The sequence below is a fragment of the Calonectris borealis genome, chromosome 3 (assembly GCF_964195595.1).
Source record: "Calonectris borealis chromosome 3, bCalBor7.hap1.2, whole genome shotgun sequence".
In the NCBI taxonomy this organism is placed as follows: domain Eukaryota; kingdom Metazoa; phylum Chordata; class Aves; order Procellariiformes; family Procellariidae; genus Calonectris; species Calonectris borealis.
This window is the reverse complement of record NC_134314.1, coordinates 24692996-24709266: the sequence shown is the minus strand read 5'-3', so window position 1 is coordinate 24709266 and position 16271 is coordinate 24692996. Positions and strand designations below refer to the sequence as shown.

Here is a 16271-nt window from a genome sequence, read left to right as displayed (position 1 = left end):
AAATTGCCTTTTATCTAATGGGCAAAAAACATTTGTATTAAAGTTCATTGTTAGTGATGAATTATGAATTTGTGCACAAAGAAAGTAAATCTTCCAGCTCCTTAAATATACTGCTGGGAAGAGACTGATGTTCCTGGCAAACCTGTTATCGTTGAATTCAACAGAGATTTTACGTATGACCTTTCTTTCAAACCTCGGTTGAGTTCACTTGAGTCAATAATGAACTTGGCTTCACTTCACTGAGACTCTACATGCAATTACTACAAAATATAGATTACTGCCTGAAGCTATTGCAGAAGAATTTTTTTTTTTTTTTTTTTTTCAACTGAGCTGTTGCATAGGAAACATTGATATTTTCAGAAAATAAAGCTGGGCAGTTCTCAGGCACTCTTTTGCAATGATACATTGCTTCTATCTATTGTGTCAGTAATAGCTTAACTAAAAAGTCACTGCCAGGAAATTTACCAAAGAAATTATATGAGGTTTTTTTGCCTGACAAAAAAGCAGCATATGACTCTAGAGCCATATGATAAAAACTTGTATGAAACAAAGTACTTAAATATGTTTGTATATCCTAAATGCACTGAAAGCACTGAACTGCTTTACAGTGATATTTCTCCCCTACTCCAGAATGACATTATTCTGATAATTGAATAATGATTTCATTGGTGATAGACACAATACATCAGTTTGCCACTGTTCTGGCAACCTGTTTTAGCACAGCAAGTAAAACCTTTAATCCCTTAAAATGAACACATTTTTTAATATTGGATTTTGGTTCTGTCTTCTGAGGTAACATAATCATTAAAACACCTGTGTCTTGGAAAAACTCATGTTCCTACTGTTTCTTTCACAAGTAAAAAAATGGCTTGTTGTGATGTTGGGATACTTTGTGAGATAAAAAACCCAACTTTTTGAATTATTGACACAATAATAAGTTTTAAAATTTACATTTAGTCCCATATATATATAATTTTTTTTTTAAAGGTTTGTAATAGTCTTTTCTGTAATGTTGAGATCACTGAAGTATGATTTTAAAATCATAATTTGTGAGATAGGACATTTTCATCTCCACATGGCATCTATCTTTGCCTTTATATATTTCATAAAGAACATGTCAAATAGTCAGTTTACTTGCTTTTAAACTGGAATCAAATGGCATCAGAAAAGTTCCGATAACCAAATTTATCTTCTTGTCGGCAAACCTGCCTGAGTAGGACTTGGTGCAGCCTGAATGTTCTACCCCAGAACTAGCTATGAAAATATCAAATCCTAACCAAATATGTTCAGTATGGATTTTTTTTCCTTTTGCAGTTTGGAACTGCTTTCCATTTTCTCTTTGGAAGCACGGAAAGCCAATCTCGGCACTTTCTACTTTTCATAATAATTCTTAACCACCAAAATGAGAACTGAATCAGATAGTATCATCAGGGCTCTGCACTCCTGATTGCACCGCAGGTCATTTTTCATATATTATGCTTGAAGTAACAACTGCTGTATTAAACACCACACTTAACCACATCTTTTAGAATGCAAGGATTTGCAAGAAGCTTTTCTTGCTCTGTTTTCTTTGCTTTGGCATTGGATAAACTGTCCTATCACCTGCTGTCAGTTCATAAGACAGTGTCATATTCATAATCTGTGTCAGGAAAAGTTTATATCCTTTCCTAATGCTCCCTTCAGAATCCATTATATCTTCTTGTATATGAGATTTAAGAGCTTTTCTCTTAGTAAAAACATGTTTCTTAAAACCAGAAATTTTTACTGGGAAGATCTGTTTGGCAAAGTGGCAGAGGTTTGAGCTAGCTCACATTCTTCAGTCTGTTAAATGGCACTCAGGCATAATTTTGTTTACTTTTTAGCTTGAGGGATAGTATTCTATTGCATAACCATTCGATAAAACTTCATGTATGATGCAAGAATTTTGTTGCACAGAGCACATGCTTAAATTATGCATTCAGTGACTATTCTATATTTTATTCATCACTGAGTTGGCTAAACAGATACTATTGGTACACTCAGAACTGGCATGAGAACACTGTATCACACAGAGAAATTGATACTTCAGGACTGTAATATATTCCTTGAACATTCCATATTTCTGGTCTCCATGGAGAATTAAGTTTTTCTATTCTCCTTATTATGTTTCAAAGATAATTCAGGTAGAATTGCTTTCGGGTAGCTTTAGGGCAGCATATCTTCATGAAACAAAGTTCTTTTTTCTTAATTTCTAATACTGGCTTTTCAGAAGCTAACTTGGCAGACTTACCCATTAAACCAAAGTTTAAACTTTAAGCAGTTATATTTTATTTTGTTTTATTTTAATAATCTCAACTGTATTAAAAAAAGGACAGCTGTTGTGAATGCTTGTTAAAAATTAAACCTAGGGAAAGACTTGAGTAATCCATAGGATGGGAAGAATTTTATTCATGAATGTGCAAAACCTTCAATAAATGTAAGAATTTTGCAATATGCTTCAGATTTTTCTTCTATTTCAGTAGAATATTCCGATATTAAAATTGGAAGAATTTGACCAAATAATTCCAATGTTCTGTTTCAACTAAACCAGTGTATATTTGAGTGCAATAACAATGATTTTCACTAAATTGCAGTGGAAAAAACATTTTTGCTCTTTCTTTTGAACAAATTCTAAAATGTCATTTCACTGTTTATTTTACTGCTTTTTACTTTTACAGTATTTTTATCTGTGCAGTATTTCACTGTTTATTTTTAAGTAAAACAGTTTATCACTTTGATCTGGAAATAAAATAAGCATTCAATATTACGGTTAAAGAAATAGTACTTTCCGATATTCTGGAGTTTTCACAACTCCCAAATGAGATTTCCACATGATTGATAGTCCATGAAGCTATGGCAGGTTGTCTGCATTTTTGCTCTGGAAGGTTTTTTTTTTTTTAAAGGTTTGTGCTGTAGATGCCTGGTATCCTTCCCATTCTTGCAAAAGAGAGTACCAGGGCATCTGCTTCATTTCTGTCCCTCATTCAGAACTTCAGGCAAGGAATTACTTTTCTCCCCAGAGCAGCCCTATCTTGGAGGCACTGTATGAACATATCAAGCAGTGTTCTTCACGGTAAAGTGGCTGCAGAGCATTCATTCTGTTTTCACATAGACTCGCGAAAACATAGCAATGACTTTTTAAAATGGTGGTGGTAGACAAGTTCTCACCTAGGATGTGATAAAGGCTAAACTCTTAATCAGCCTGAAGATTACCAAAATGACTTATTTTAAAGACTGTCCAGTGCTCTGGAGGTAGGTGTTCTTTATTGCTCCTGTTTGTGGTTTATTGGTTTGAAGAGCAGAAGTTAAGATTTTTTTATGGTCAGAAAAAGGTGTAAGAGGGCATATGTGCCTCTAAAGTAGTCCTTAGTGCCTTCAATTACAGTGAACAAATTTGATTCCAGAAACTGCTCCTAGGACTGTGTGGTTTATCCTGTTACTGTTTAATATAAAAAAAATATGGAAAGGTTCTGTGTATGAGAGAGAATTTATAAACCAGGTTTATATTTTGTTATCAGTGGAAAACTGTCCAAAAGTTGGAAGCATGAAACTAGGGAAAAGTTCAGATTTATAGACAATCCATTTTCCAAAGGTGTTGAACAAGCACAATAATGCTACCGTGCCCTCTTGCTAGAGCTGAAAGTAAGGTGTGCAATTAAGCTCCTTTGTAACCTAGGAGTAGTGAAAGGCAAAATAAGCATAACGGCACTCTTGCCAGGTTTCCAGTCCGGGTACTGGAAATTGATAATCCTCATTCAATGGGAATTAGCTTGTGTGTGTATCTGTGTCAGTAAATTCAAAGTCAGACAGACTTGAAATAGTAATGTAGATCCCAAAACAACACCTATACACTGCTCAATGCACACATAAAATATTTTTTAAAATGGAAAGAACTGATAATATTTAACAACTTATGAACATTGAAATATGAGAAATTGTACAGTAGAACACATGCATTCTTACTATACTTAGTGCATACATTGGAAGCACAACAGAGTAACTTTCAATCTTGTGAGGGTGAGTCAAAGCTCTTCTTGTATTCATTATCATCTGATCTAGCTGAGCAGTATAAAACCCATCTTCCTAATAAAGAACATAAATTCAGACCTCTGTTTCAAAGCTCTTATTTCAGCCATTGTCATTATTTTATTTTGACTAGTTTTAAGGAACAAGAATAAAACTTTTTTTTAAGGCAGCTAAACACTGCAAGTAGCTTTGTGAATTATTTAAAATTTAAATAGCAAAAAAAAATTGCTTGACCAAAATTAATAGCTTTAATGGTGTTTTATTTTCTTACCTGAACAAAATCAAACCAGAAAAAAAATCATTTTTGGGAAAAGAAAAAGTTGGAAATATTGTAATCCAAACATGTTTATTTTCAAGCATTTATGATAAAAAGATTTAAAACAAGGGCAAACCACCAATGCTACCTATGCTTTCCTGTGGCTCTCAAGGCAAAATCTTAAACATGAAACATATTGAAAGTACTGCATGTCATTCCAGAAATTATATAATTCTTCTTCAAATAGATCATTTTCAGTCTTCAGATTTACTCACCTCTACCTTTTTATTTCTAGCTTTCATGTAGGAGCAAACAGATTGAAAATGAGTGAAATGAAGTTGACAATGAATGTGGAACTTTTTTAATTTTAATGGCTTCATAAGCACTATTGTAAATTTTATTTTCACATATTCTGAACAATCATGTTATTTTAACCATGTTACTATAAGTATAACCTGTTGTATTTAACATCTAGAGCCCTAGAAAAGAAGTTAAAGGGCAAGAAACTTCATTCGCAGACAAAAAAAAACCACCCAAAAATCCCAATAGAAAATAAACTAAAAATATAAATTGCACGGAGGAAGATTCTTGCAAAAGAAATTTTGACATCACAAGAACCTAAGTTAGGTAGACAAACAATATGAATCTTGTCCTGTAGCTTGGAAAAAAGTCCAGTGGTATGTGTCTGCATGCAAATTTCCACTAGTTTTGTGTTTTCATTAATGAAATCTCACTGTAAAAGTATATGTACTGTTTAAGCTGCACATGGCCAATTTGTAATGCTATAGTACTGAGTTAAAACAAATGTGGATAATATTAAATGAAGGCTACTAAACATGCACCTGTATTGTGGATCTGTGTGAGTGCAGCAAGGAGTCCTAGTTGCACCAGGGTAAGATTTCTAATACATAAAAGTTTTAAATATGATTTAAATATCATAAATATGATATTAATTCACCTTTGAACTATTACAGTTTTTTGGGTTTTTATTCCAGAGGATTTTTACAGTCATAAAAGAGAATTAACTTCCATGCTTTTTTACCCGTATAGAGATTATTTAAAGAAAGAGCTGCTTTTGCTGGTAATCAAGATGGTTGCTAAAATAGGTAGATATCAGTAGAGTGGAATAGTGTTATTTTACTGCAGTTACTTTTCGGTATGCAGTTTCATTGCAAAATGGTGTACTGATTAGAGCATGGACATGGGTCTCAGAAAACCTGAGTTCAGTGCTGCACCAGTACAAATATTCCATACAACCTTGGTCATCAATTTGTGATATGATGAGTCACAATACCAATGTAAGTATTATTGGGAAGTTGGGGATCAAAACTGCATTATCATATAATGGCAATTTTAGCTAAATAGAAAGATTGTGAAACATTCGGTTCTGCATTTGAAATTAAACGTATCCATATTTTTAAACTAAACAGTGCATGCGCAGGGGAACTGAATTAAGAAGGTACTCCAACAAGTTTTTCATTTGAACCAAGTAGCATATCCAGAGGAATTGTTCGGAGCATGGTTCAGGGGTTAGCATGGGCAGCAGGACCGTTCCTGATGAGCAGTTCAGAGAAATTCACCGGAGTCTGGAGGGTAGCAGAGCACAACAGCATAGACATGGCCATTGTCTACTGGCCTCGTGCCAGAGAACAAGGGGTGGTATTCTTTACTTCATATCGATATAGATGTAGCTTCAAATGTTAAGTATATACATACGTAGAGAGATTGAGTTTAAGTACATGTTTGTACTAGGCAACTTATAACTATGCAGAGGATGCAGGCTAGTTCCAAAAGCAGAAGCTTTACAGCAGCATCTACACAGCACTACTCCACATTTAATTGCCTAAGAAACAGGGATGCAGCGTGCATTGCTTCTGGGAGCTGTGCTACTTTCTGTAACAAAGAATTGGACTCTGAATACATGAGCTCATTCAGATCTGGCTTAATATTTTGGTAAGGCTTCATGTCAGTGGGCTGTATGGTTTACGAACTTTCACTAGTGTCTCTGTTTTATGGTAATTGCCAGTGAAAGAATTAGACTTAGTTGACAGTGATTAGTAATAACGGAAAAAAGCAGTAACAAAGAATGAATTTTTTTTTTTGTGCAATGTAAAAAGAATAAAGCATTTTCTCTTGATAACACTCTTAAATAGAGATCCCCAGAAGCAGGAATTTTTAGAGTTCTTCAAAGCAAGTACAGAGACACTGATTTACACATCCAAATCTTTCACAACTACCAAAGAGCAGTGAGATTTTAGAACTTTGCATTTTTCCCTCTTTTATGGGACAGAAAAAAGCTTAGGAGGTAAAAAGGTATTTGCTTCTGTCAATGAAATCCCAGTGTAAACATATTTATTTAACCTGCATGTATCTGATTTATGTATAAAATATATAAGGTTATAACACTAAGCTTAAATAAATGTTGGTAGTATGAAATATAAGCTACACTGTTATAATGTAAGCTAAATGTTACTTCTCTGGTGAATTATTTCATAGGACTCACCATAAAAGAGAATGGGAATAGTTTCAATTAGGAGACTCTTCAGCTTTACTAACTCCTCAGGAAAAAAAAGCAGGTCTCTTCCATTAACCATGTCTATTCATCAGTCTAGATAATGCCTTACTAAACCTTTATGTACATCATTGTAATACATAATGTTTTTTAAATGCATGTTGCTTTTCTGTGCAATTTTACCTTCAGTGTTTTTAATAACAATCAGTAGATGGCAAATAGGTTTGTTTTGTGCCAAAGAGTGTTCTCCCTCTTCCTCCACCCTCAAATATTACTTCTAAAATAATTTTTATGAAGGAAAAATTTGGATTCATGTGGGACGTTCTTTAGCCGTAAAGGTATATAGGTATATGCTTGTCTAGAATCCATTGCAAGATTAAAATCATGAACATTTAATACTTTTAAGATTCTGCCTTTAAAAGAGAAAGAGAAATAAAAACAATTTCAACTGTTTTTCACCCAAAATTAAATTTTAGGATGTTAATAGTTCTTTAAAATCCTGATACTTTTTATCTGATTGAATGAAATATTCTTTCAAACAATGAACATTTTCAAAAGCTGACTTGTTCTAGTGCATTAGCTAATCAGTAAATTTAAATTATATGTATGATAAAACTTAACATTTTGAAAAAAATATGATTCAGGAGTAAAAAAAAGTGCATTAGTGACTCTGTATATCTTACCTCTAAAACGATGATGCTATCTGACGTTCTTCTCCACTGGTGTCTTTTTCATGAAAACTAATTTGAACTAGGTAATATACTTGAAAGGTAGATTCCTGTCATTGTTTGATGAGCTGTAATTTATAATACTAATAATATTCTAAGTCTTTCTTTATTTATATCATTATGTCTAGAGTGAAGACAGGGGAGGGCTGGAGGAGGCATTTATAACTTTTCAGACAGCTTTCAGATGAATAGACAGAAAAGTTGGGAGTTTACAATGGAGATGTCAGTGTCCCATCATAATCTTCTACCAAGAAACCATCATGTTCACTGCAGGGTATAAAACAAAGGATTGGGAAGGGCGGATATACCTTATATAAAAACTAAACAGTCATGACAAAACCCATAATTTTGTAGGTTTTTAGCTACTATCTGAAAAATAACTTCATGCTTTTTGGTGCTTACCCTCACTCCCGCTCCACTATCAAATATTTGATTTTTCACCATCTTCTTTTTTCTGTTCTACACATTAATAGCAGAAAATGTTCTTGTTAACATTGGAAGCATTTTTTCTCATTATGGGAAATTAAAAACCAAAATGTTAAAGTGTTATTTAAATTATGTACTACTTTGATTTTAATTTGGTTTCCCTCACATAAAAATTACATAAAAGACCAAACTAAGCCTACGAAGAGAATGATAAAAAATTCCTTCAATTTCTCTTTGAACCACTTGTATGTCCAAGATTATTACAAGAACAAGAGTAAAATCATAGTGTTACTTTGAAAGCAAAAAGACCTAGAGACTTACTTAGGAGTCAACACATCTGATATTTAAGTCAAATAAAAACAACAAAGGATATCAAATGGACTACAGTCATGAGCTACTAGTGAAATAACAAAAAAATCACTGTTACACTTTATTTATAACATTGCTGTTATGCATTAGTGATGAACACTGTTTGTCTTACAGTTGTGAACTGTTCTGATCCTGGCTTTGTGGAAAATGCAATTCGGCATGGACAGCAGAATTATCCTGAAAGTTTCAAATATGGAACAAGTGTGGCATACCATTGCAAGAAGGGCTTTTATCTCTTGGGCTCATCTGCTTTAACCTGTAAAGCTAATGGCTTATGGGATAGATCACTACCAAAGTGTTTGTGTAAGTATTCATTCAGTTGGATTAATATTAAAGAGTGGTGCATGATTTTTAGTCATGATAGACAAAAAAAAGTGTAGTCATCTATTGAACAAAACTGGACTTTAGGATCAACATATTGCAAATTGTACAGCTCAGTAAGAAAATGTTAAGACAAGATGTCATGCAACTTGTCATTATTAAAAATGGATTTAGAGGGAACTGTGGAGCTATTATTTCAAATGCCAGAAAGTTAAGATTAATTTCCTGTTTTGGTGTATTGTTAAGGTATCTGAAACCAGCTAGGGAAATCTAAAATTATTATTTATATGTTAACATTCAGATTGATAGTCTAAGACCATTAATGCCTATCTCAGAATTATTTTTTTTCAGACGTATTAAAATGTGTATGTGAGAACGAATCTATGAAATGTTGTATAGGAAAATTTTGCTCAAGAGGGTCTTTTCATAACATCACTTCATACTTCGTCCATCACTTTTTCCTCAGAGAGGAAGGAAATTTTCTGGTGTTTCTTATAATCAATTCAGTGAGCTTCAGATCTCTAGAAAATAACATTTTGTCTGACTTTCATTTTCCATTGAGATATTTTTCTTCTCTAATCACTATTAATAATAAAATAATAAATGAAGTGAAAGTATACTTTAATTTGCAAACACATCAGATGATTTTAAAGTTTTTGCTTTACAGAATTGTGATTGTTTACTTAAATGGTTTATTTTATGAATTTATACTTACATACCAATCAGATCAATAAATGTAGCTAGGTTAGTGAGTTTGTTTCTTTTTTATGCTTGCTTTCTTCCTACTACTATGTATCTAATATCCACATGACCCAAGCAGTTTTGTTCTGATTTTCATAACAATCTACGCTTTCAGTATCTGTCAATAAGAGCTATAATCTGAAAACTGGGTTTATTCACATTTCAATAATAAAATAATTAAGAAAAATACAACATTTTAAATACAAAATAGCTGCATAAAATTGTTCATTTGGCAAGAATATTTTGCTGATGCAAGCATGTGCCTCACTCTTTGTTTCTTAGAAAAACCATTACGAAAGTCCTTGGCCCAATTCTCTGGTGATCCCTTCCTACTTCCAGTACTGGGGTTTCAGTGTGAAGGGACACTTCTTATGCAAGGAACGGAAGAGGATGGGGAATCTAAATCACCTGGGAGAGCTATCCATCTTTCCACATCAAGTGTTTTGGAATTTGATAGCATTTACTTTCTATCATTTACAGATAGCATGGCTTTCTGTTTTCAGGCAGAGCTCGAGGAAAGTCATAGGTGTCCATCCCTTCAGAATAGGAATTTCTGACCTTGCTCTGGGGACTATTGATTGAGATGGTGGGAACTTTCAGATGAGTCTGGGAGGTGCCTACATTCCTCAGTCACCTACTGGATTAGCTGCTGTTAACTTGCTGCTGATGGACTGAAACACTACCTGAATCCTAAATATCACCAGGACAAATTTAACATTCTTGAAAAAGTCAGTGAAATGAATAGGGCTCTTTCTATGAGAAAGGTTTGTTTATCTATTCACAGATGAAGTCTCCCAGAGTCTTTTCAAGTACTGTGAGAGAGATTTAATTTTCAAAAGCTATCAGTGATAATCTCTTTTTTTCAAGCGTAAGATTGCTTTTGGTGATAGGGCAAAGTGCTTGGACAGGCAGGTGAGATAAATTTTGAACCCAAAGTGGACACAGTGTTTACCATGAACAATTCTAGTTCAAGAGTAAAAAAATAGACACTGCTCTTTTATATGCAAGGCAATACATATGAGTGTAATTTCTTAAAAATGGATGCGCCTTTTCTTCTTCATAAACTGGGAAGATTTCATGTTACTCGCTACAAATCATTATACAGCCACATTAAGGTGACTTCCGTAAAATTTTTACAATTTTCTTCCAAAAACCCTGATCACCCACTGCAGCTCCTTCCAGAATTGTGGCAGGACTAGCATTTGCATGGTACTGAAGCAAGCTCATTAAGGTAACTGATCTGGCTGAAAACTAAACACTGTTTTTTTCTGTGAGAGTGTTGTCCAAAAAGCAAATTCATGCCTGGCGTGCAAGCAACCAATTCCACACGCTCAGGAGAGCTATTGTTTTATTCAGGCCTGGGTGCTCGGTGGACTTGCCACAAATCAAGCACACCTGGTCTAATCACCTTTCTGTTTATATCCATGCTTCTCATACATATTTTAAGTTTCTCTTTTACATATTCATTAAATTTCTGAGAACTAATTATAATATTACATCATCCTAGACAAATGCGCACTAAAGTCTTTAGGGTCTTCTTGAGGGTCTCGAGTGGTCTCTGGTGGTCGGTAGGGTAGTGAACTCTTCATGAACCCGTTCCTTTCTTTCCTTAAAAGGTCGAGGTTTGTCTCTGAGCCATGTCTGGACCACGTTCATTTATGGTTCTTAATTTCAAGGTTAATCATTACTAGGGTCTAACAATGCTACGCACCTGCAAACACAATACCTGCTAGTTACCTAACTCCTAAGCAACAAGTCTTCATTGTTTAGAATTAAAGAAGCAGGCAGTATGTAATAAGAAGTACTGTAACACGCTGTACCTACTGCATCAAGAGTACTGTTCAGCCAGATCAGTGTCCTGATTTAGTTTACCTTTTGCTACATGAATGCTTAAGCCAGCCCAAGGAAAACAAAAGAAACACACACCAGTGAAAGAGCGGTGGTCAGGAGCATGCCTTTTGACAGAAATCCATTGTGCAGTCAGTTTGACATTATTATGGGACCCAGTATAACACAAATAATTCTGATGTCTGTCAGGAGTAATAGTCATCAGAATAACAGTCTTTTTTTTTCTAAAAATATATTTGACCCATAGATCATTCATTCACCTAGCAACATTCATAAAGCTGCTCAGGTTCAATTGCTTTGTTTATGTGTTACCTGTTTAAGTTGTGTGACTGTTTATTAAAGTTATATAAAATTTATTTTCTTTGTTTTTTTTCTTTCTATTCTGGAAAAAACACCTAAGTTTTACACAAAAAGCATTCAGAATTTGATTTCTGAAGATGACTTATGTTTCCTCTTATAACATATCTGAACTACTTGTTTGCAAGTTATTCTGTACCAAAACTGTTTATCTAAATTTTTTCTCAAACAAAATGTACACATTAACTTAAGCATAAATATGGTTCATAATTTACAAAAATGATCAGTAATACATTTTCCTCTTGCTCACTTTAGTGCAAGACATTCCTATAATAATACTTTAGATTAAGTTTTTTTATTTCTCTATACTGCCTAAACTGTGTCGAGTTATTTTATAGATATGATAAAGCTACTTATCATTATCATATCTGTAATATATAAGCACATTGCAACATTAAACTTATTTTGTTTCTTCTTTCCCAGCCTTAACAGAAATAATGTGTGTTTTTTGTAGGGAAGAACAGTGAACGGAAATGAATGAGAAAAGAGAGCTCTCTATATTTTCAGGGAAAGGCTAAACAGGATGGGTTAGTTTTACATGTAGTTTTATGTTTAATCTTACAAATGACCAGTAAATCATCTATAGCAACAGCAAAACTGAAGATATGAAGGAGTTGAAGTCTAGACAGAAGCTTATATTGTGTGGAACCAGCCTCATATGTAAAGGTTATAAGAAGTTCTTTCTGTGCCATGAAAACATCTTATAATATTGTGCTCTTTCCTCTGTTAGCTATTTCTTGTGGACATCCTGGGGTACCTGCCAATGCAGTTCTTTCAGGAGACAAATTTACATATGGCTCCATAATTCATTATTCTTGCACAGTGGGTCGAAGGCTCATAGGAAATTCTACTAGGGAGTGCCAAGAAGATAGCCACTGGAGTGGGACTCTCCCTCACTGTTCAGGTACATGTACCAACCATCACCTGAATGTCACCTTGTAATTACATGAATAAGGAAGGGCATTCTGAAGCAATTTTTAACTACAGTCAGATATTTGTTTTGTTTCTTTTCCAAGTATATTTTAATTTCACCAATAGCCACTCAGCTGAATTATAGCCATTTATTGAAATATTCTCATATATTGTCTCATTCTCTTTGTCATTACTTCATAAATTTACTCCTTAGCTAGATGCTCTAGTGTATACTGCAGTATGTAGAAGCCACAAAACACTATTTAAAACCTGGTAGAATTCTGCTTAAAAAGGATGCATGCATTAAATTTAATTTTTATGAACACTGTTTTCTGTAAACAAAGGTTGTCACACAGGAAAATGTTGATTAAAAAACCACAGCAAGGGTATGAGATGGTAAACTTCATATATTATGTTCCTCTTTTCACTTACAGAAATATTCTTTATTAGTGCCACATTGTGCAAATACCATAAACCTCTGCAATGTACTTGGTTCAAAGTACAGGAACAGTTTATTCTTCCCTAGAATAAATATACAAATTTAGAAGAAGCCATAAAACATTACACAGTTTTGTTGAAGTCAAGAGCTCAGATGAGGTTTGGCTGCTAAGGATATCCACAGTGTATTAATAAGTTTTGTAAGGGAAACAAGTCTACACACTTTGGCATACAAGGAAAAAATAATCACAGATTTCAGAAGAAAATTTCCTAATGAGAAAATTGTTCCATCATTACACATTGTGGAATCTTCTTATAACTTCCCCTAAGCTCTCGGACATGCCTACTGTTGGGCTGATTGGTTCAATGTGGTTCAATTCAGCTTTGATCTAATTTAAATAGGTATAAATTATTTAAATTCTGTACTTTGAAAAAGCTCTAAATAAGTGTTCATTGAAAATGGTCTATTCATAAGCTGATTCTGCAAGGATGCTGAGCAGAATTTGAAACACTGAGGAAAGGAAGTGAATTTAAATCACTAATGTTTCTTTTCTGTTCTCTGCTGCTTAAGGAGGAAAGAGTTTACTTAGAGTCTTCTCACACTGCTAGATCTCACTGCCATCATGGTCTCTATGCCTAGACCTGAAAGGAATCTCTGCAGGACAATCATATGGATAGTTTCCACACACAATTGGCCTTTTCTTGCTTATCTTAAGCTCACATTTATGTCACTTTCACCTTTTTATCCACTATAAAATCCCAGATCTGAGATTGCACCAAGACTTAAAAATTTATTTTTAAGGTCAGACCCCTCTAGTGCTGTTGTCCAACATTTCCTACCACAAGGGAAATTTGTGGAATTTCCACCACTCATGCTGGTGGAAAGAAATTTTAATCGCTAATAATTGAGACTCTTCAGATATCAGTCATGAATATGATAGTATTTTTATAGAGTCATAGATTTTCAAAACATTAAACACCACTGCAGTCATGTCCTATGATGGGGAAAATATGTCTAGTGTAACTAAAACATTGTTACTGATGCAGAATTTAATTTTCTAAGTTTGAACATGATGTGACATGATCTTGAGAGCAAAGTGATTCCGTAGGAAAATGAGAAATATCTCTCTCTCAACTCAATTTTAAAAATGAACAAAAACTCCCAAACAAACAGCCAAAAAACCTAAAAAGGTGTCTCATTCCTCTAAGGCATTTAGAATTATAAAAATAACTACACTTTCCATGTTAGGTATTCAGGAGATTACTCCATTAAAGAAACAATATGAATAATTTGTATTCATAACATCAGTGAAAGAATGATTGTGCCCAGGACAACTGAGACAGCTAATTGGTTTTATACTTATGAAAAACAGTCCAAATATAACACTTGTAACCTGTAGTCTGTTTCTGCATGGGGTTTATTTCTTTATTATATATTAATATATGTTTGAATGCATGATGGTATAAATATGATCTCAGGGTTTGTTGTCACCTGGGACCTGTTGGTGATGGACACTTATCTTATGAGCTAAGTGATAGTTGAAATTTTTGTTTAAGATGACTCACACATATTTTTCAGTAATGGATATGTAGTCATCTACATTGCTAAATAAAAAAGGGTTTAGACCTTCAAAATACTATAACTGCCTTTGTCTATACCCTTTGACTATATACTTGCATGGCTCCAGTTTAAACTTTCTCCAAGACAAAACTAGGTGTGTCCAAGAAAAAAAATCTGGTCATTCATCTGGAAAAATTCCCTTAGCAAAGTCCCAAAGCAAAGTGGGACATCATCAGAATTTTAGAATCATAGATCCTTCTGCCCTGAACAATTCCTACAGTCTTTGCATTCACAAGCCAAATTATGTGCCACATATCTGTTTCATGCTGTAATGCCACAGTGGTAGCCTGAATCACAGCCCTCATGTTATTTCACACATTTTAAGCAGACAAAATTGTCTGTGAAATAGTAATGTCTTGAAGTAAGGGGAAGCAGATAGCATCTAGACGCCACATCCAGACTGCTGATTGAACAGTGCCAGGGAATAGATCATGGATGCTAGTACTTGATCACCTGGACCATTATGCTCTTAGAATTGTCCCCAGAATGATTTTCACCCATCCCAACTAGCACTCCATCAAACAATGCACATACCTTGCAAGTTGGTGGTGTGCTGGAGATCATTCTCAACAGCCACTTTAGATGCAGCCACCCTGTTTTGGAGAGTGAGTTTAACAGTATATATGTGGACAGAATACACCGGCTGGCTTCAAGACACTCACACTATTTACAAGTGTGTATTTAGACATGGAAATCTAGGTCCAAATAGGGCAGGGTGATGAGGACAATCTATTATAGAAGAAGCTAGTACTAAGCAAAGTTGACACAACCAAAGCCCACAAGTTAACCTTGAATTCAAGAACTGTGTCTTCGTCTCCTTTTATGAAGAAGGATTATTGTAACCAAAGTGTCTGCCTCAAACTTGCTATACTGAAAACCTTACACCACGCACATAATCATACTTTCTGACTTTAGAAAATTTTCATTTCTAAAATAAAAGTTTGAGTTTTCTCAAAGTTTTGCTATTGTTATTCCTTTGTTCAAGATTTTGTCCTTCATCTGACAGGGTGCCTATCATGAAAAACCTATGTAAAGAGATACAAACTTCAACCTATGGAATTATTGACGCATATTTTGAAAAAACCCCGAAACCATAGTTTTAATAGAAATTCAGTTTAGACATATAACTAAAAAATGGAGAACAAAGGATAATGTTGCTATGAACCACAATTTAGACACAGAGGGATTTAGGAGAGATACAATTTTATGTCAAATTTTATAATAAATTTTTGATACTGAGACCATACTTCCTTGACCGTCTTGGGTAGCATTTCCTGTAGCAGCCACTTTATCTTATAAGGCAATTGGCTGGTTCATCAGACCTATGAGGACATGTTTGAGAGGTCTGTTTTGCAGCACCTTATTTCTCTTCTAAAATTGTAACCAATACTTGCATAGGAATTTAAAGGATAAGGAAAATGATGAGGTATCCTTTCCATTCTTGACAGGCACAGGTACCATTTAGTCTTTTCTGTGGATATATGTATTTCAAATATATTTTTTAAGAAACTTGAATATGGTTCTCTTCACTCTTCCTGCTATCTAATTTTTGTTATTAGAAGTTATTACTAATAGAGAAGTTGAACAATAAAATACAATGTGTAGAAAATGTTATTTATGTCAAAAAGACAACAAATTTGTTGAACTGATAAAAAATGACAGGGGTGCTTCCTGTGTTCATAATTATCTTTTATGTTT

At 34.1% G+C, this 16271-nt stretch overlaps 1 protein-coding gene across 1 annotated transcript in view; it reads left to right on the top strand.

Moving 5' to 3' along the window:
- The window catches only part of CSMD1 (CUB and Sushi multiple domains 1), a 1311413-nt gene that overhangs the window by 1254860 nt on the left and 40282 nt on the right, over nucleotides 1–16271 (top strand). Inside the window, exons 55-56 of the mRNA XM_075145187.1 lie at nucleotides 8450–8638; nucleotides 12333–12506. Of these exons, the coding sequence (XP_075001288.1) occupies nucleotides 8450–8638; nucleotides 12333–12506 (363 nt within the window). The remainder of the gene's footprint in view (nucleotides 1–8449; nucleotides 8639–12332; nucleotides 12507–16271) is intronic.